Below are 21,145 nucleotides of genomic sequence, written 5' to 3'. Positions count from 1 at the left end.
GGAGTAATATCAAGTAGAAGTAAAGGACAAGTAGCCATGAAACACTACTGTACTCTAGACCCATGAGTAGTGATTGACCAGCCTGAACGTAAAGGAGTTGCAACAAACTGCACTAAGACTTTCAAGCAGGTGACCTGAAGCATAGTTGAGTATAAAACAGCATTTAGAACTTTAACAGCAGTTAGGTTAGAACAAACCCACTCTAATTTCTGTTTTTATTAAGAGGCTTGCATAAGAGCTAAAATGAGATGGCTAGATCATAATTTACATGATACATTAGAAGATGTTAAGGAGCTGTAATTAAATTTAGGGACTGGACTAATTTAGGATAAAAATGAAAGAAGCGTGATATTAATTCAGATGACCTATCTCTCCCACAAGTAAAGATAATTTTACCAACTTACGTGGAGTTGAGCTAAACAACCTTATGTGCACAAGAGTACAGAAGCAGTACCACATGTGGTCTTTGTTTCTACTATGGGGGTTATGGTCACTTTGTAGCTAACTGCTTAAAACCTAAAATAGGGAAATAATGCTCATCCCTATTCAGGGTTGGTGGGGTGAATAAGTGTAGTCAATGCAGTTATAGAAATCATTTTCTTTTGCCAATTAAAATTAATAATTCTTTTTTACTTTCTACTTTAGTGGACTCGGGAGCAGTAGGGTGTTCTACTAGCTCAGGCTTGGCCAAACAACTGAATTTTAGTAAGCTCCCAGTTAAGTCCAGGGAAGGCTTTCTACTCATTGATGCAGGGCACATATGAAAAGGGGTTATATTGTTTATTACTAAACCAGTAATGGCACATGTTGGGGTTTTATATCAGGAATTCTATTTTTTTTAACCTGCCATGTGTCTCCAACCAGATTGTATGAGGTTGCCTAAAATCCTGTAGTCAAACTGGTTTTGGTTATTGTCTAAAACATTTTCCCCACCAAGATTAGTAATATCCAAGATTAGTAATATTGCACCTATCCAATATCAAGATGTTCAGGATGTTTTTAATTAACAATGAGCACATACCTTAATGCTACACTACTCTAACGCCTATACTATTGATCACCCTTCTGGTGCTTCTCTGCCTAAGGGGAAGTTTTATGCCTTGTCAAAACCAGAAGCATAAGCTATGGAAGACTCCATTAAAAACTTAGCAAATAGCTTTATTAGGCCTTCCAGACATCCTATAGAAATTTTTTCTTTATGTAAAAAAAGAACTATTCAGTAAGACTTAAATTTAACAAAATAATTATAAAAAACAACACCTATTCCTCTGCTATCTTTACTTCATTGGACCTTAGAAACATGTACAATTTGAAAAAATAAGAGAATGTGACAAGTAAAACACACTAGCACTGGACATTATGTCCACTAGCACTGGACATAATGTATTATTCTAGAGACAAATATAAAAAGACAGATTCTTTTTCCATGTAATTTAATATTGAAGATCACAATCCTGAATCAGAAACCATCATCCCCTGCCCCTTTCAAAAGATTAATTGCATTTATTGATGTGGAGCAACCTTTAAATCTCGTGGGCGGAATTCATCCATCTCCTAATTAGAGTTCTTTACCCGAGGACCCCATAAAGTTTATGAGTGTCGTAGGGGTTTGAGGGGCTGAAGGTTGGCTTCTGGCCAGAAAAGGAAGCCACAATGGAAGGAACAAGAGGCATCTTCCGCCTAAAGTTATATTCAAACACTGTATCCAAGGTGGCAGCATCCCACTGGTGAGACACGGATAGGTATAACCACAGGCAGTCTTGGAATTGTAGTCCTATGGGACAACCCTGTTGGATTTCTTGGTTGCCACTAGGGGACGCTATAAGAGATCAGTATGACCTCTTTTATGGCCTTCCACATGACCTGGAAGTGCTTACAGTGTTCAATGTTGTGGCACCGGAAGTATTCCCAGGTCTGGCATAAAAGAAGCAGAGTTTCTTGTAAGAGTAGTCAGAGTCAGGGGGAGTGTGGACGAGGCTTCAAGGGAGGTGTGGAAGGAGATTAGAGACTTATTGTTGTGTTGTATTATTGTAGAAGAGAGTGGAGGTAAAGAATAAAAAAAAATCTTGTATTTGAACCCAGGGTTGTGTTGTACAGTTGTGTCTTGGGGGTTTGTGGTGCTGTTACTCCCCCTACTGGTCACAAGGGTTACTTTTAGCCTTGATGATTTTCAGATGGAGATTTTTAAATGGACCCTGGATTTCCTTTTAAAAGGCTATGTAGAAATTAATAGAACGTTTTTTGCGATATTCTTTGACGTCAGGCTATGAAAATTGTGTGAAGAAGAAAGCTTTTCAGGGATTTTAGTAATGCTATTGCATACTGATTCTCTGTGCAAGAGAGGACAGAACCAGCTATAGTTCCTTAGAAGACTGGCATCCTTCAACATCTGCAATAAGATGCTGCAGATGTTCTATCAGATGGTTGTGGCGAGTGCCCTCTTCTACGCAGTGGTATGCTGGGGAGGCAGCATAAAGAAGAAGGACGCCTCACTCTTGGACAAACTGGTGAGGAAGGCAGACTCTGTTGTAGGCATGGAGCTGGACAGTTTGACATCCGTGGCAGAGCGATGGGCGCTCAGCAGGCTCCTATCAATTATGGAGAATCCACTGCATCCACTAAACAGTGTCATCTCCAGACAGAGGAGCAGCTTCAGTGACAGACTGCTGTCACTGTCCTGCTCCACTGACAGACTGAGGAGATCGTTCCTCCCCCAAACTATGCGACTCTTCAATTCCACCCGGCTTGGGGGTTAAACATTAACATTATTCAAAGTTATTGTCTGTTTTTACCTACATTTTTATTACTCTTTAATTTAACTTTTTTTTTGTATCAGTATGCTGCTGCTGGAGTATGTGAATTTCCCCTTGGGATTAATAAAGTCTATCTATCTATCTATCTATCTATCTATCTATCTATCTATCTATCTATCTATCTATCTATCTATCTATCTATCTATCTATCTATCTATCTATCTATCTATCTATCTATCTATCTATGTTGCTTCCTTGTACATGACTCTAGTAAGACATTGCATTAGATTTTATTACAAATTTTTTCCTTTCTCTTGGTAACTAATTATTTTGGTTATTATTGACTGGTTTTCTTCAACTGCTTATTTTGACCTCATGGAATAAAACTACCCTTTACAAAGAATTTTGTTATTGTTTCTGTTAAATTTGGTTTAACAGAGGTCTGCAGTTTATTTTTTAGTTTTGAAAATGATTTTATGCTAAAGTAGATGTTATCTTTTATTTATCTTCCAGCCTTTATCTGGGGAGTAATGGGCAAAGTGAACTTGTAAACCAGGTTTTTAAAAAATATCATAGATGAACTGTGGATTCCTCACAGTCAGACTGATCAGAACTTTTGCCCTTTGCTGAATGGTCCAGGAATGTGCTCTTAACCATGGCTATGGGAAAGTTATCCTTTGAAACACTTAATGGGTAATTCAACATTATCAATGTTATTTGAGTTGGATTCTGCAGCTTTAAATATTCCCAGACTTGCAGAACACTTACAGGACTCACATTTAGCGGTCAATGGTTTGGAAGAATCTGTTGATAGCGGAAGCCTCTGCCAAAAGGTTTATAGATAGAAAATATTGCATCATTTCAAACCTGATCAGATTGTGTGGCTCTAGATATGATATATCTACAGTACCTGAGAAATTTCATCCTGTAAACTGGATCTGTGTTTTATTGGGTCACATAAGATTCTAAAAACATGCTTCAGTTTCATATACATTGTCTCTCCCTAGTCCTGTATCCTACATTTTAGTATCATGTTTGAAGCCAGTTTGTATCTGTGCATTTAATCATCACAGGAACTCTCCACCCCCCTGTTTAGGTGGATGCTGATCTGGATATGAAGCTTAATTAATTTTAGAATTAGAAGTGCAGTAATCCCTCCTCGATTGTGGGGGTTGCGTTCCAGACCCCCCCGCGAAAGGTGAAAATCCGCGAAGTAGAAACCATATGTTTATATGGTTATTTTTATATTGTCATGCTTGGGTCACAGATTTACACAGAAACACAGGAGGTTCTAGAGAGACAGGAACTTTATTCAAACACTGCAAACAAACATTTGTCTCTTTTTCAAAAGTTTAAACTGTGCTCCATGACAAGACAGAGATGACAGTTCCGTCTCACAATTAAAAGAATGCAAACATATCTTCCTCTTCAAAGGAGTGCGCGTCAGGAGCAGAGAATGTCAGAGAGAGAGAGAAAAGCAAACAAATCAATAGGGCTGTTTGGCTTTTAAGTATGCGAAGCACCGCCGCACAAAGCAGTTGCAAGGAAGGCAGCAGTTCACACCCCCTCCGTCAGGAGCAGAGAATGTCAGAGAGAGAGAGAGAGACAGATAAAAACAAACAATCAAAAATCAATACGTACCCTTCGAGCTTTTAAGTATGCGAAGCACCGTGCAGCATGTCGCTTCACGAAGCAGCTGCACAGAAGGGAGCAACTTGAAGGTAATCTTTCAGCATTTTTAGACGAGCGTCCATATCGTCTAGGTGTGCGAACAGCCCCCCTGCTCACACCCCCTCCGTCAGGAGCAGAGAATGTCAGAGCAAGAGAGAGAGAGTGAAAAGTAAAAATCAAAAATCAATACGTGCTGTTTGATCTTTTAAGTATGCGAAGCACCGTGCAGGAAGCGTATCGCTTGATAAAGCAGCCATATGTAAGCCCAGCAAAGAAGAGAGCAATGTGAAGGTAATCTTTCAGTGTTTTTTGAGGAGTGGCCGTATACTCTAGGGGTGTGAAGAGCCCCCGTGCTCACAATATATTTGAGGAGTTTTATTTAATACGTAATACGCGCTCTGGTTGGGTAGCTTCTCAGCCATCTGCCAATAGCATCCCTTGTATGAAATCAACTGGGCAAACCAACTGAGGAAGCATGTACCAGAAATTAAAAGACCCATTGTCCGCAGAAATCTGCGAACCAGCAAAATATCTGCGATATATTTAAATATGCTTACATATAAAATCCGCGATAGAGTGAAGCCGCAAAAGTCGACGTGCGATATAGCGAGGGATTACTGTACTCAAATGCATTACTTGTTTTTCTCCTGAAGATTGCTCTTGATTTGTGTATGTGATGTGCATGATGATCTTCTCCTGTGTTAGTTTCATTAATGAGTTTCCACTAAACTCGATAGGCATGTCCTGAATTCACACTTTATGAGTATTGATCTATCATGATTTTCTAATTGTATGGATATTTGTTTTGCTGGATGATATTTAGGAAATCCAATTCCATTTTGTGAGCTTTTGGTCACAGCTATATTGTTTTGCTGTTGGCAGTCTCAATAACACTCACGTACACATTCACAGTTACTTTGGTCCATTTTTCTTTTGCCAGTTTACCGATCGTGCAAATCTTAGGAATGTGGAGAGTACCCCAATAATTTATAAACAGACATTGGAAAAATATGCAGACTCTACAAAGATAGTTACTGACGTTATCAAGCAACAGTACTAACCACTGTATCATCCAACTACAGCCACTATAAGAGTTTGTTTTGATATTTTCTGTATGTTTATTTATTCACTCTTGTGTGTCTGACACTTAAGCAATGTAAGGAAATAAACAGAAGTAGTTTTACAGCTGATTCATGCAATTCATTATCTATTAACAGGCTGTAGATATTTACAATGGGAGAACAGAAGGATATGGACAGTGTCCTTTCTGACCTTCCTGCTCTGGCTGGTGTTCTAGTCACTAAATGACAACCACCTTCTTTCTTTTATTTTTTAACTATATTGCCTTTAGAGAGAGGCCTCTTAAGCTTCTGCTGCCTTCTTTGGTTCTATTGTTTAAATCATCTTGCCCATTTTTACATAATAAATTCTTGTTTAACTTGCCAAGCAGGGTTTCTTTAAAGTTCACTGCAAATCAAGATAGTAGCAACTGTACTTCCCACCATGTGGGATTGTTTTGTTGCTGATGTTTTGCCAAAGTTAAAAATTTGAGTCGTTACTGTACTGCTTGTCAGTATACAACTAGTGAAAAAACAGAGCAGACATTCAGTCATTGGTTTCGTTTGCATTAGTATAGTCATTAGAATGTGTGTTCCTACATGTACTCAAGGACAGGCTGGGAGCTAGGTCCTAGTTAGGTGTCAAGGTCAATTTAAGCTGGACAGTTCCTTGTATGCCTATTATGTATCCCTGATATAGATGTTTTGCCTTATACTAACAGCTCGATGAACAGGTGTATATTCTGGTTTGCAAGCTGTCTGTTCTCTAAAATTTAAAACCCATGGCCATTTTAACCTTAATCTTAGGTTTATTCTGCATGGATTACATAATTCCATATAGTTTTAGAAAAAACACACCATTGGCCAAAAAAATAAGCATTTCAATGATTCTGCTCATTATTAAATTTTCATGACTATTCAGAAGGAACTTGTTTGTCAAGTGAGAATGAAAACAGAGAGAGAGAGAGAAAGCAAGTTGTCAGAAAGTAAACTATCTTGGAGGTGTGGAAAGGAGGTTAAAGGCAATTCACCTCCCCCTTAGCCAGTATGTCATTGGCAGAACATGACTGAACAGGTTTCTTCTAGCTTTTAGCTTCAGAGTCACCGGTAATGTTAGAAGGACACTTTGGATCTGTGGCGTATCTGAAAACTGTAAGCAAACTTTACATTTTACATTTCCAGGTGGTCTGCATATTCTTTTATATGACAAGGCACATCTGGAATGCTTTGTGTTTTCTGGAGCAAGTGCCATGTAGACTTTGTAAACTATTTAAAGAAAATTGTTCTGAGGATGTAGTCAGTATCTAGTTGCCTGGAATGAAGGTTTTTTTTTTTAGAAACCAAAACATTTAATTATTTAAATTTCTGTTGCTCATCTAAAATCTGCATTTTTCTAGCTAATTACAGTACAGAATGTCTTCTGCTCTTTTTAACAATCACTGCTCATAAAAATCTTAATTATTCTGAATTGTCGCAGCATGTTCCTTAACTACAGTATGTTGTGTGTTACTACTCAATAGCATAACATGAGGTTAGAGAATTATTCTTTGCATGCTTCATTATCTGCAAAATTACATAATTTTTTAAAACTTTTTAACGCAATTCATGAGTGAAGGGGTCATAACCTTGGAGCAAACCTGGAAACAATCATGAATAGGCCATCAGTTCATAGCAGGGTCCATTCATGCATACATCCACACTCACACAGAGCCATTTTAGAATCACTAGTCAACCTGGCATAATGAACATTTATATGAATAAGTACCCACAGCAGTGTATTACCTTCTTAGTTTTTGGATTTTTTTCTAATAGTATGACATTAGTTATGGAAAAGAAATCCAGCTGTGATAAGAGTATTTATCTACTTTAAGTTATTCTACCTTCTATGAATTGACAAGTGGGTGTGTAGTGTGTTAACTTGCATGTAGATAAGGAAGCTTGCACCCCACCCAACAGAGGAATTTCAGGCACCATTGAAAATCTGAGGCAGCTTCCTGGTTTATATCATTAATTTAAAAAATATTAACTACATGTGTATACAGTCTCTATATAATATACAGTATATCTAGTGCACATGCATACTTGTGAGAACAGAACACAGCTATTTCATTGCATTGTGCTGCTGTATTTGGATGAGAGTAGCCCGAGAAGATTATGTTTTGATTATGCTCATTTTGATGCTCACTATGAAATTTTCAGTTACTTTCAGTTTTTCCTGTTATTTGTTATTTTACTTAGTAACAACAGAGTGATTTATTGGTAGTAGAAGGATAAATTACAGTTCTAAAAGGCTTACTACTAGCAATATCTGCCAATGTGTATGGCATTGAAAACATTCTTGAGAAATGTATTTGTGATAAGTAAAGTAACTGAATTCTGCAAACACGGGGTGTTGGTTCACTATCATCCATTCTTTCATTTTCAAAATATCGTTATTTTAGTTGGTTTTGGTAACTAGAACCATGAGTTCTGGCCAAAATGGGTTGCCATCCCCTTACTTTCAACTGACTTTATTTTAGATCAGTTATACTTGATATAGGGCAATAAATTAAACTGAAATTTGAGCTAGTTATAGAAGAATTACCTAAATTGAAAGGGAAATTTAAAATATATATATTTTTTTGTCACTAAGTCTGTAGTATATTTTAAAATTACCGGTAATTCAAATCCATCTGTTTTTTGGAAAATAAAAATAATCGGAGCCTTGATGGACTTCTATTTCTTTATGGGACGAATTTAATTTTTTGTGCAAAATGAATGTTGACTGCTAGAATTTGTGGATGCCTACATTTATAAAACAATGCCATAAGAAAAACCTCCATCCATTGTCTAAAGCGTGCATATTAGTGCTGCTGTCTCATGGATCAAGCAAGCTGGGTTCAGATCCTGCATTCAGATATTGTCCTTGTGGAATTTGCACATTCTTACTATACAGTGCCTATAAAATACATTCCCCTTCTTGGAGGTTTTCTTATTTTAATATTTAAATAACGTTGAATGAAGGTGGACTTAATTTGGCTTTTTTTAACACTGATCAACAGAAACACTTTATTGTCAAAATGAGAACAGATCTCTAGAAAGTTATCTAAATTAATTACAAATATAAAATACAAAATAATTGTTCACATAAGTATTCTTCCTCTTTTATATGGCATACCTGAAAGTCATCACTGGTATAGCTAGTTGGTTTTCTATAGTCATGAAGTTTTAACTGATTATAGTGTAAATGCACTTGTATCTGGTACATCCAACTTGTGGTGAGTAAGTATCATGGCCTAAACTATACAATGAAGACTAAAGAGCACTCCAAGCAACTCCTTGAAAAGATGATTGAAAAGCACAACTCAGGGGAATGGATACAAGAAAATATCCAAGTTAATGAATATCCCTTGTAGTATGGTTAAATTAATCATTAAGAAATGGAAAGAGAATGATACAGACGTAAATCTGCCTAGAGCAGGCTGTCCACAAAAAACTGAGTGATTACACAAGAAGAAGACTAGTGAAAGAGGCCAGAAAGAGACATATGATAACTCTAAAAGAATTACAAACAACATTGGATGAGTCTGGAAAGATTGTGCATACAGCATCTGTTGCCTGGTGCGTTTATTAGTTGGAACTTTAGGGGAGAGTGGCAAAGAGATAGCCAGTATTTAAAAAAAAGAAATGCACATGACATCTCAGCTAAAGTCTGCCAGAAGGCACATGGGAGACTCTAATGGTCTGATGAAACAAAAATGAAGCTTTTGTGCCCAATCATAAGCCAAACACTGCATATTATCAAAAAACAAACCTTCTCTACCATCATGCATGGTGGTGGATGTATCATGATGTGGAATACTTCACTACAGCAGGCTCTAAAAGGCTTGTGAGGGTACATAGTAAAATGAATGCAGCAAAATACAGTAAAATCCTGGAGGAAACCCTAATGCAGTCTACAAGAAACCTGTGCCTTTCGAGAAGATTTTTTTTTCGGGCAAGACAATGACCCCAAGCCTAAAGCCAAAATTATTATTCATACTTTTAATAGATGCCATTGTCTGATAATTTGTCTTTTTGTATATTCTTAGTGTTGAGAACAGTGCAATATTACGATATTTACATTTATACAAATCTTGTATTTTTGCATAAGAAGCGGATAATACCATCCCATACAGCTGGCATGGTGTGACTCATTGATGACTGAGAAATATCTGATCTGTCAGCCAGTTCATGTTGAAAAGCACATATGGCTAAAAACCTGAGGGTAGACAGAATTTGCAACGGAACAGGTACGTAGAGCACAGTTCCTCAAAGTCTGCCTTTGTCCCGAGTTCAGCACACAGCTCCAAGAGGGTAGCTTTGAAAATCTAAATCGACTTAGTAAGCCTGTCATCATCATGGGAGAATGAATCAGTGTTATCTCTAAATACGCTCTCTCTTCTAATTCTTTCATTTGCGATGTCTTCTAACAATGCTAAAGCAGCCATGGTAGTTGGAACAGTCTAGCCATTCCTTACACCATTATATTGTTACAGATTGATTACAGTCAAGTGCCTTAAATTTGTAAACGATATGCAATTAACTTTGGTGTATATGATAAAGCCTGTGTCATGGATGTGAATCTAAAAAAGAAATGGAAGCTACACAGAAACAGCAGCACTTCTTTGATGCTGGGTGACACCTGTTTACAGAACCGAACAGAAATGAGTGTACACATGGTCTGAGGCTGTTGTGAAAATGTGCTTAGTGTTATGGCAAGTTTAGTTTTTATACAACTCGACGTGAGTGTGGAAATGGGATTGTGTAGTGTTTATACATAATGCCCCAGAACATTAAAAAATGTATATGAGTAAATCTTAAAAATCAAGATAAAGAAAAATTATCCATCAATGTATAATACATTAATTTTTTATGCATTCTTTTAGAAAAAGAACTCTGTAATTTTTACATTGACACAAAAAATTGAGAAATAAACATTTATTAATTAAGACAGAAGTTTATTTAAAAACAGAAGTTACTGGGAAGGAAAGCTTACCACCAATGGGTCCCAACAGGATAAGTCTGAGAAATGCTAAATTGCTCTGCCACTGATATAATTAGAAGGTCACAAGAGAAAAAGGACTGGGAGATGAAATCTTAAACTTGGAATTAAACTATAGTGTTTCAAAACCCAATACACAAATGAAAATCTAAGTCATAGAGAACCTAGCTAAAAATTCACTATAACCATAAAAAACTACTAAAATGCACTCACAAATGGTTTTAGATTGAATCCACAAAGCAACCAAATCTAGAGGCGGAAGTGACAGAAGGGATCAAAAGCCAGGAAATTGCAAACATTAAAAAAGTTCAAATTGTAAAAACAAGAATCAAAAATCAATGCTGAAGCTGCTGCAGGTGGCCCCAACTTAGGGTTGCCAGACGTCCCTTATATACGTGACATGTCCCATATTTGATCATTTTGTCCTCTGTCCTGTATTGACCTTTCAGGGACACCCAAATGTCCCGTATTTAGTTCATTTTCAAATTTCGTAATAAAAATATATTTTTACTACTTTCTTACGGTACTTAGTTGTAACTTTATAAGTAATTATACTTTCTTTTCTCAGATTCTCTTGATGAAAATAACCCAAATGTAATGAGTAAACTAGTGTTTGCTACCTGTTTGCATCTTGTTCAGTTGCTATGGTTGGCTAAGGACAGCGACGCTGTTACCGTTTTGCTCTTCAGCTGCGCTGCTGTGCAGTTCTGTATCAGCACTGCAACATACAGTGTCAACAAAGTGTGTTGTTACTACTTGCCATGGCCAACTTTTTTTCTAACTGCCTGTATTAAATAATAGTAATATTTATCTGTTGTCTGTATTAAATAAATATTTTCAAATGATTTCACTTTTACAGAATTTTTTTTAGTTTTATTAAATAATTTTAAAATGATTTTACTTTTGTTTTCCTCATAACCCATTAAAATCCTTGCTTTATGTTTTTAACTTAAGTCTCTGCTTTTATATAATATATTGGTCTGGGTGTGTAGGGGTTGCCACAGCGGATCATCCAAAAATGTATATACGTATATAGTAATATAGAGAGAGATTTTAAGAGTGTCCCATATTTCTAATTTTATAATCTGGCAACCCTACCCCAACTCCTAGGGCTCCACAAAAAGGAGACCAGGCCATAAACAAAAAATATTGCAGAGAAAGTTAGCATACCGTTAATTGGAAATAGAAAAATAGCAAAAAGACCGAATTATCAAGCAATAAGCTTAAGCCAATGCAAACCTGATTGAACCATAACAGATGTTTGTAGCCTTCATAGATAGAAATGTTAAGAAATGATACACTGTTGAAAAGCCAGTATAAAAATGAAAAGTAAACTGACATGGACAAGATGAATTATCATGTGCAAAGAAGTTGGCTTCTACAATATTAAGCAATATACTGTATTTGACGGTAGTAACTTTCAAAAAGTAATCTGTGCTTCCAAACTAGAATTGGACAGTACAAGGCCAGGAAGGCTGTAAAGAATTCAGGTTTTTATTTTGTAGCACCCCCACATAACAGAGTCATGGCTCTTTTAACTTTCTGGTCAGCATGTGCAGTCATAGGGAAAAGAGCCTGTACATGCCTTTCAATGTTGAAGTAGACTGATGATTGAGAGCAGCATTTTTGAAGGCGGGATGTCCGGTTGTACGTTCAGTTTCCGGGATCTAACTATTAATTTACATAAATTGCACCGTTTTTGAAATCGGAGAGAAAGGACTTGCAAATTATAAAAACTGAACAGTAACTTCTTTGGCTATCTATAGAATCTGCAGTCATCAAAGACTTGTCAAGATAGGTAAAGATCAACAAACGCCATCAGGGACGATAAAGTTCCTGAAATTTTGAGTCGCTTGTTACAGCTTGCGGATCCTGGTTGAGGTCGCGTGAAGTTTCTTTATTATGGCGCAGTACTTACTTTTAAACATTTTGCATTTAAATTAGTTTCATTCATTGACCGGCTTCCACAAATATTTCACCTTTTAAAATAAGACTTTTGCACAGCTGGACTATTGAGTGAACCTCGTGGTGGTGAAAAAGTCATTGTTGGTATTACCTGTATCTTTGTATTATTTTGAAACAGGGCGGGGTGTTTAGTGGGGAGATATTGGCCTGTTCTTGTATTCGTCGCCTTACATTTTAGGAGGGTATCGATCCACCTGCTATTATCTTGCTATCCCTATTCGATATCTTATTTCTTACCTAGATACTGTTTCTTCTGGCTTATTGAGTATGTCATTTAATTTCATATATTTTGCTCTCTGCCCGTTTTCATTATTCAGTGTTATAAATTCTTTCTAGTCTATATTTATTTTTTTTGAAAAATCTACAGTCATAGAAAAACGTGCTCTTTTCCTTCTTTTTACTTTCTCGAATACGAATAATTGAGAACGTATTGGAAGCCTTCAAAAATTCAATTTCGAGATTTTGATGAATTTCGACGTTTTGCACCACTTAGCCTTTTGGAGTCCGAAAATACCATTTTTGGAATTATGTCTGTGTTTATGTGTGTGTGTGTGTGTTATGTGTATGTAAACACGATAACTTGAGTACACTTTTACTTAGATCAACTTTTGGGCTATTTCCGCTAACCGGCAGTGGTACTTTACTTGAACACGTACTCGATTTTTTTAAATTCATGCAGCTGCAGAGTCCGATTTATTCAACTTTACTTTTATAATAATTGTTCAATATATTATTAATTTGATTTGTTGTTAATGTTTCTTTAATGTACAGTACATAATATAAAAATATAATTGTCATGCAAATATCCATCCACATATCTGAGTATACGAGAAAGTCTAGGGGAGACCACTCCCTATTTTCATTTTATTTAATAAAAGCATTAACTGCATGAACAACACATACAAACGTGAAGAGGCACCAACACATCACAATAATTGCCATTTCTCTCTCATTGTTTACGACGCACGGTTAAGTGACTTCAGAATAAAAATAATAGTAACGAAGTAAAATTTCTCAAAAACGAGTGAATTACAGTAAAAACAATTCAAATTGATTCCTGTGCACTTCAAGTAATTGCAACATTTTTAATTTGAAAAAATGTATAGAAGTCATATTATTATTAATTTCTGAGATACAGACAGGAGTACATTAAGCCATATCATTAAACAAGACAATTGTTTAACAGGAGTCTTCATTTAAATTAACAGAATAATTGAAACAAAAGCCTACATCCATTGCAGCCCTCTAGAACCAGGACTGCTGCCCACCACTCCTTTAGGAAATTAGCATCATGTTCCAAAAGATGTGACTGAATTTTTTCAGCTGCTTCATACCCTAATATCACATATTTGATATAATATATTTGATTATAACTGTAAAACGTGTAAATGATGCATTGTTACTCAATACAGCAGTTTTTTTTTAGAAAATGCCATTGTTCATTTTTTTAGTAAAACGGCACAAATTATGCTACATCCACACTGCCACATTTTCATTTAAAAACTTGTAAAATGAAAATGAGTTTTGTCCACACTGGAGTTTTCACATTGTTTACAAAAGAATTGCTGTCCATGCTGAGCCATCCAAAAGCGCATATGATATCGACCTTCGCCGACACTGAACATATGTACATCTGTGGCAAACTCTTTGAAGGGACTGTGTAGTGAAAAATCCAGAGCCTCATAAAAATCAGATTTCTATGTGCTTTATGCACTTTTATAACTATTGACACAGGCAGGACTCTGATAGTGTGCTCACAGCATAGAAAAGGAAATCGCCCTATGTCATGTTAATATCATGCTTTTATATCCTGTTTCCATACATTTTATCCATAGTGCTGGAATATCTGTGATCTATTTGTGAATTTCCCCTTGGGATTAATAAAGTATCTATCTATCTATCTATCTATCTATCTATCTATCTATCTATCTATCTATCTATCTATCTAGAAACACATTGGAAATGTTTTCAGTGCACAGGATACATTTTTGGTCTTTTATAGCATCCTTTGGAAGAATTTTAATAGGCCTTTAATATACCATTGTTGATGTATTCGACAGAACAATAAAATTAAACAGTAATGGCAGAAAGAAAAGCAGTGAAATAACTTTCCAAAATAATAATAAACCTGTCCAAAACTGAGATTATGACAAACATGTATAACTTGAAGTAAAAGTTATGTAGGTAAAATGAAAATTTTACTTTTAACTTGACTGCACTAGGCTGCCAAAATAAAATGAGGAAAAAACAAAGGGTTTTTATCTTGACATCCCCCAGGGGTATCAAAACAATGTTAATTAGTTACCAGTCCTGCTTTTGGCAGTGCCGATACTTAATTAATTAATTTGGTAATGTTCATGTTTTATTTTCCTTACATTTCTCTGTAAGAGGCGGTCTTCAACGGTTACACTTGATGCACACTCTATTATGTTACATCCAGAAATCCACCCCAGCTAGGGTTCAAATTCTTGATCAATGTCTGTTTTATTCAATTTTGATTCTTTAGTCTATGTTAGTATTGTTATTTACTTAATATTGTTACTTACTTGAGTCTCTGTGTATCTCTGTAGCCTTTGTTATGTAACTTGTATGTTGTTAGTGGTTCCCCAAGAGGGGAGACCACCTGCTCATCACTGCCAGGAACTGCTGTCAGCCCTATAAAGGTGAGGGTTTTCAATAGTTTCTAGCAGTTGGAGCTGGTGAGTGTTTATTGTGTATTTTGCTTGTGCTTATTGTTATTTCTGGATTTTTTTTACCTTGTGCTGTTTTTTTTTTTTTTTTTTGACATCACTATTGGATTCCCTTATTGCTTCAGACAGTTCCTTTTGCTTTCTGTGCTCCACAGAACTTCATGCTTTATTTTATAATGATTATATGTGGTCCTGTGTGTTTTCAACAGGATTTCCCCCTCTAGTGGGCATTTTTGGAACTTTTCAGGACTTAAGTGCTTGGGAACCCTAGTGTCACAATACATTTGTTTTGAGAAATAGTAACACTGTTTATTGATAAATGCAAGGACTATATAAATATGATAACTGCTCATATATATAAGACAGACGAGACAGACTAACGTAACAAAGAAGGAGTTGGCTGTTTACTTGCTATGTACAGTGAAAGAACACATCCCTGCACAACTCCTTTCTTAATCCAATTTTTTGGCACCATCTGTTCAATTTTAATCAATATTGATTCCAATACAAAGTATGAATTAATCTTAAATCTCTTGAATCAATATTCAATAGTTGTAAACAACATGTCATTTTTGTATGATTAACAGGATCAAATACTTTCTTATAATCAATAAAATACATAAACATGTCATTACTATGGTGAAGATACCTGTCTGTTATTCTTCTTAAACTGAAGATGCATTCTCCAGTGCCTTTTCCTGTCATAAAGCCACTTTGAGATTCATTTATATGTTTTGTTTTTCAATTTTATATCTGCTTCACTTAAGGACGATCTTTAGAATAAGTAGAGTCTTTAAAGTATTCTTCCCCTTGGAAATTTTCACTTTTAATTAGTTTACTATTTTATTATTATATTTAGTCACAGTGGATTTAATTTGCTTTTTTGACACAAAAATAAGTGATCAGATCAGTATTAATTAATGCTAATTGGTATTAGTATTAGTATGTCAGTATTTAGTATATGCACCTTTGCACCTAGCCTTGTGTGGCTAGAGTTCTACCAATTTTGCACATCTGGACACTGCAGTTTTTTCCAATTTTTCTTTGTAAAACTGCTCAAGCTGTGTCAGGTTGCAAGGGGATCATGAGTAAACAGCCTTTTTCAGGTCTATCCACAGATTCTTAATTAGATTTAGATATGGACTTGAGCCCTTCCTATGTATCTTTGGATTTAAACTTGGGATTGTTGTCTTGCTAGAAGAAAAATCTTTTCCAGGGCACAGTATCTTGCAGACTGCACTTTTCCTCAAGGAATTTGACTGTATTTTGTTATTTATTTTGCTCTTTACCCTCATAAGCCTTCTGGGGCCTGCTGCAGGTAAGCAATCCCCACATCATGATGCTGTCACCAACATACTTCATTGTGGGGATGGTGTGTTTTTGATAATGTGCAGTATTTTCTTATGACAAACATGGTGTGAGTCTGATGGCCTGAAAGCTACATTTTAGTTACATAAGGCCAAAAAAATCTTCTTTCAGCAGGCTTCAGGCCAACTCTAAATGATATGTGAGTTTTTTGACAGTGGTTTTCTCTTTGCCACTCTCCCATAATGCTATGACTGGTGAAGCTTATCGGTAACAGTTGTTGTATGCACAGCCACTCCAGTCTTATCCACTGAATCTCGTAATTTCCTTAGAATTATCATAGGTCTCTTGACAGCTTCTTTCACTGTAATCATCTTGCATGAACAGTTTCTGTGGATGGCTTTCTGTAGGCTGATTTACATTGTACCATACTCTTTCCATTTCTTAAGAATTTTAATTGTACACCAATTGATATCCAATAACTTGGATATTTTTTTTTATCCATCCCCTGACTTGTGCTTTTCAGTCTCCTTTTGGAGTTGCTTGGAGTGTTCTTTTTGTGTTTATTGTGTAGGTTAGGCCACAATACTAACTCACCACAAGTTTGGCCTCTCAGATACATGTGATTTAATACTATAATTTAAACCCCTTGACTACAGAAAGGTGATCTCCATTGAAAACATTTTGTGACTTCTAAAACAAATTGTTTGAACCAGTGGTGATTTAGGTATGCCATATTAAAGGAGGTAAATACTTGTGCAAACTATTATTTTGTGTGTTATATAATTAATTTGGATAACTTTGTTTTTCACTTTGACATAAAAGAATCTTTTCTGTTGGTCAGTGTCAAAAAAAGCTAACTTCTGAATTATACATAAGTGTATCCTCCCTTCACATGTACTCCACACATCATACTATATAGCGCTATATTAGGAGACCTAATCCAGGTATTTAAAATCCTCAAAGGCATTGCTAAAGTAGATCCAGCAACATTCTTTTGACTTAAGGGTGGATCATATTCTCAAGGACATCAGTGGAAATGAAGGGTAAGTGCATTTAAAACTGAAGCCAGGAAGCACTTCTTTACGCAAAGAGTGGTGGGACTCTAGAACAAACTACTTGTAGTTGAAGCAGAAACCTTGACGACCTTTAAGAAAAATATGCATGAAACATTGGGGCAAAATAGCTATTAGCTAAACCAGGGGTCCTCAATCACAGTCCTAGAGGCCCGAAGTGGCTGCAGGTTTTTGTTTTAACTCAGTTGCTTGATTAGAAAACAATTCTTGCCAATATTTTAATTTCATGGCTTGTTAGTGCTTTACCACTGCTATGTCAGGTAATTCTCATATCCTAGATTTTCTTTCCCTTTCTAAGGATATCATCCAAATGATTTGAAGGCTAAAATGGAGGAGTAATTCTCAGTCCTTCACTTTTTTCCTTCCGAGTATTTCATTAAACCTAATAGTGCATGATAAATACACACGGGTGTAACAAGATAAATAGAGAAATGCTGGTCTCTTTGTAATTTGCATCTTATTGCTAATTAGGAGCAATTAAAAACCAAGAGTACAGCTGTTTAAGAGTAAAATAAGCAATGAGGGTTCAAAATCTTCACGAGCGAAACAACTAAAGTGAAGCAGAAGTGTTACTTGAGCAGTAAGTGCTTCTTATTAAGCAATTGGGTTGGAGCAAAAACCTGCAGCCACTGCGGCCCTCCAGGACCGTGATTGAGGACCCCTGAGCTAAACAAACAGGCTTGGTGGACTGAATGGTCTGCTTTCATTAGTCAAATTTCTTATGTTCTATAATCTATCATCCTATTAGCCTTCTTGATTTATTCTGTACATTGTCATGATGTAGATAGTTATGTGTCCACTAAGACAGATTCTTCTCATAAGGTGGACTTTTACATTTTTCAAATCCCCCGTTGTATATTGAGATCTAACTCTAACCTTACATTTAGTTAAATTTCATTTGCTACAAATCTTCCAAAGGTTATATGTTGTTCAGGTTTCTTACAAACAGTTCATCTTACTGTTCCTTATCTATCTGCCTTTCCACCTAGTCTGCAGAGTTAACCAACTTGTTTATATTCTTATCTAGATTGTCTATTTGTATTAAAAGAAGCAGCAGCCCTATCACTGATCCTTGTGTAACACTACTTTTAACATTGCCTAATACTGAAAATGTTTCTTTCGCTGTAGCTCTTTGTTTCCTTTGTTTGGGCATTTTTTTACCCAACTACACACTTTCCACATCTTTTAGTTTGCTTACTAACTGTTGGTGTGGTATCTTATCAAAAGTCTTCTGAAAAGCAAGATAAATACAATATGTACTCACTAGTTCTTTAAGTACATCAGGATTGATTTTATACTTTAGAAATAAAAAGATTTAGGAACTGTCAGTCCCTGGGTAAGCTCACACATACACAGGGGCTGATGCAGATTATGACCACAACTCTCTTCATGATATTTTTCTCAGTATTTTTTTTATTTCTTTTTTGCTGGTTTCTATACCTATAATCTCACTCTCTAGGATGTAGCAAAGCAAGACAACCATTTCAAATGTTCAGACCATGGAAAACTTGTCCTTTATATGCCATTTACCGGGTGGAAGTACAGGTATATTCTGTTTACAAGACATATGCATGTGAGCAGGTTCAGAAGCATGAGAAGGAGCATAGCTAAGACCAGGCATCATGTGAGAAAAGGAATGAGCTCAAAGAAACAGATAAAAGTTCTCTTACCTGGAGCTTTCTTTTATTTTTCAATGCCAGTTTAACGTTCACCTTTTTTAAAAAAAAAAAAAAAAACGCTATTTAACTTTTGGTCATAAACAGCCCCTACTTGTGACAATTCTTCAGTTTCCATCAATATATTATCCACCAGATTCTGATTTCCTATATTTTAGGACACTGTCCTGATCTACAGTTTTAAATATTCCATAGTGCTTTTTTTAACCATGAATTATGTCCATTCTCACCCTTAACGGAGTTCATATTTCTGTTTGACAGTAGGTTTTGAAAAAACAAAATGGCAGAAGCACATCAAGCTGTAGCCTTCCAGTTCACTATCACCCCAGAAGGAATTGACTTTAGACTAAGCCATGAAGCATTGAGACAGGTCTATCTCTCTGGACTAAGGTCATGGAAGAAGAAGCTCACCCGAATAAAGGTAAGAAAAATGGATTTTTACTTAAATTTCCTGGTGAGAAGGGTGTCCCTGAGAGATTGGAAGGAGCAATAGGGAAACATTTATTGGGATTATCCCCATTTTGTGTGGATTATTCTGTTGAAAGTGGTTGCCTTACTAGATGATGGGGGGAGCCTGCTGCCCTTTTACTGCTTCGACATGATAGAGACTTCACGAGGGACCACAATGCCTTATTACTAGTAATACTAATTGATACTTCACGCCACCCCTGTAAATCCCCCATTGCTTCAACACACACTATCAAGCTGTGATGCTGGAGTAAGACGAGGAACCTGAATCGTGAGTTTACATCCAGACCCACTCTCATTGGTTCAATGCACACTTTATGCTATCAATAGTGAGGCAGCGTAGAGTGCAGAGAAATGACATGAGAACGAAAGCCTTGAAAGCATCAAGGGCATGTGGCCTCCAAAGGCCTTCACAAGCCAGACAAGGCCTCCTATGCCTGCCTACATTAGGCCATACGCCAGATAGGTTAAACTATTAACCCCACAAGCCTGCTTCAGGCCTAAAACAGATGCAAGCCTGAAAATAACTTAAACGTCACAAGGTATCCAAATGTCTTCCAAGAGAAGGAAAAACCGTAAAACCTTGGCTTAGAAAGACTGACTATGAAAATAATCTTTATGAAAAAAGATTTGTTTGCGAAATACCAAAAACAAATACAGAGAAAACTCCAGAGGGCAAACAGAGACATTTAAGGAGTTGCCTAAAAGGCACACAGTCCACAGTGAACAAGTCCCAAAAACATAGCCTGATAATCAAAATTCTTAGAGGAACCAAATATAATCCGAAAAATCAAACCCAAGAAACAATAATACTCCCAATTCACAATAACAATCACAATTGTTCACACTGAACTGACTGTCTCTGTTGCCTGTATACAACTGAAGGTGTCTTACAAACAGAGATTGACAAATGGCCCCACCCTTTGAGGATTTCTACCACCTAAGAGCATTGAGCATAATTGCATTTAAAGAGACAGGTACACTAATACATAGCCACGTATTATACAATTAAAAATAACATAAATGAAAAATAATAATTCAAGGTAAATAACATAATTTCTATACATGACATTACCTGGGGGGGGGTGCTTTGGGGTTATCCATTATCTATATATATATAATTCACTAAGCCACCGACAAGTAAGACACCCATGGCGCACGCAGGAAGGAGCCACGCCCACCGACTCTAAGACCATTGGATACAACGACAACTCGCAGAGCCACGCCCACCAACTCGGACGCGATGCCTCGGAAAACATGCCGTCATTTCTGTTTGTCTGTGCCACAGTCCACGTGCAGCTCTGAGCCACGTTGACTTTTCATTAGTCAACCTCAGTGGAACCTTGGTTCACACAGAGGCAGCGCCAGAGAGAGACAGAGGCACACACAGGCAGCGCGAGAGAGAGACAGAGGCACACACAGGCAGCCCGAGAGAGAGAGCCGCGCACACACAGGCAGCA

At 36.6% G+C, this 21,145-nt stretch overlaps 1 protein-coding gene across 12 annotated transcripts in view; it reads left to right on the top strand.

Moving 5' to 3' along the window:
• The window catches only part of cpt1a2b (carnitine palmitoyltransferase 1A2b), a 165,227-nt gene that overhangs the window by 27,663 nt on the left and 116,419 nt on the right, over positions 1-21,145 (top strand). For 7 of the 12 annotated variants that reach the window (XM_051933691.1, XM_051933700.1, XM_051933699.1 and 4 more), the window contains exon 2: positions 19,479-19,638. In XM_051933691.1, the coding sequence (XP_051789651.1) occupies positions 19,498-19,638 (141 nt within the window). In that variant the 5' untranslated portion in view covers positions 19,479-19,497. Of the gene's footprint in view, positions 1-6,532; positions 6,635-12,149; positions 12,304-19,478; positions 19,639-21,145 lie in introns of those variants that run through there. The other 5 variants (XM_051933693.1, XM_051933696.1, XM_051933692.1 and 2 more) reach the window with 5 other exon arrangements.

This window comes from Erpetoichthys calabaricus, chromosome 11, assembly GCF_900747795.2.
Source record: "Erpetoichthys calabaricus chromosome 11, fErpCal1.3, whole genome shotgun sequence".
In the NCBI taxonomy this organism is placed as follows: Eukaryota; Metazoa; Chordata; class Cladistia; order Polypteriformes; family Polypteridae; genus Erpetoichthys; species Erpetoichthys calabaricus.
This window is presented reverse-complemented; position numbering and strand designations above follow the sequence as displayed.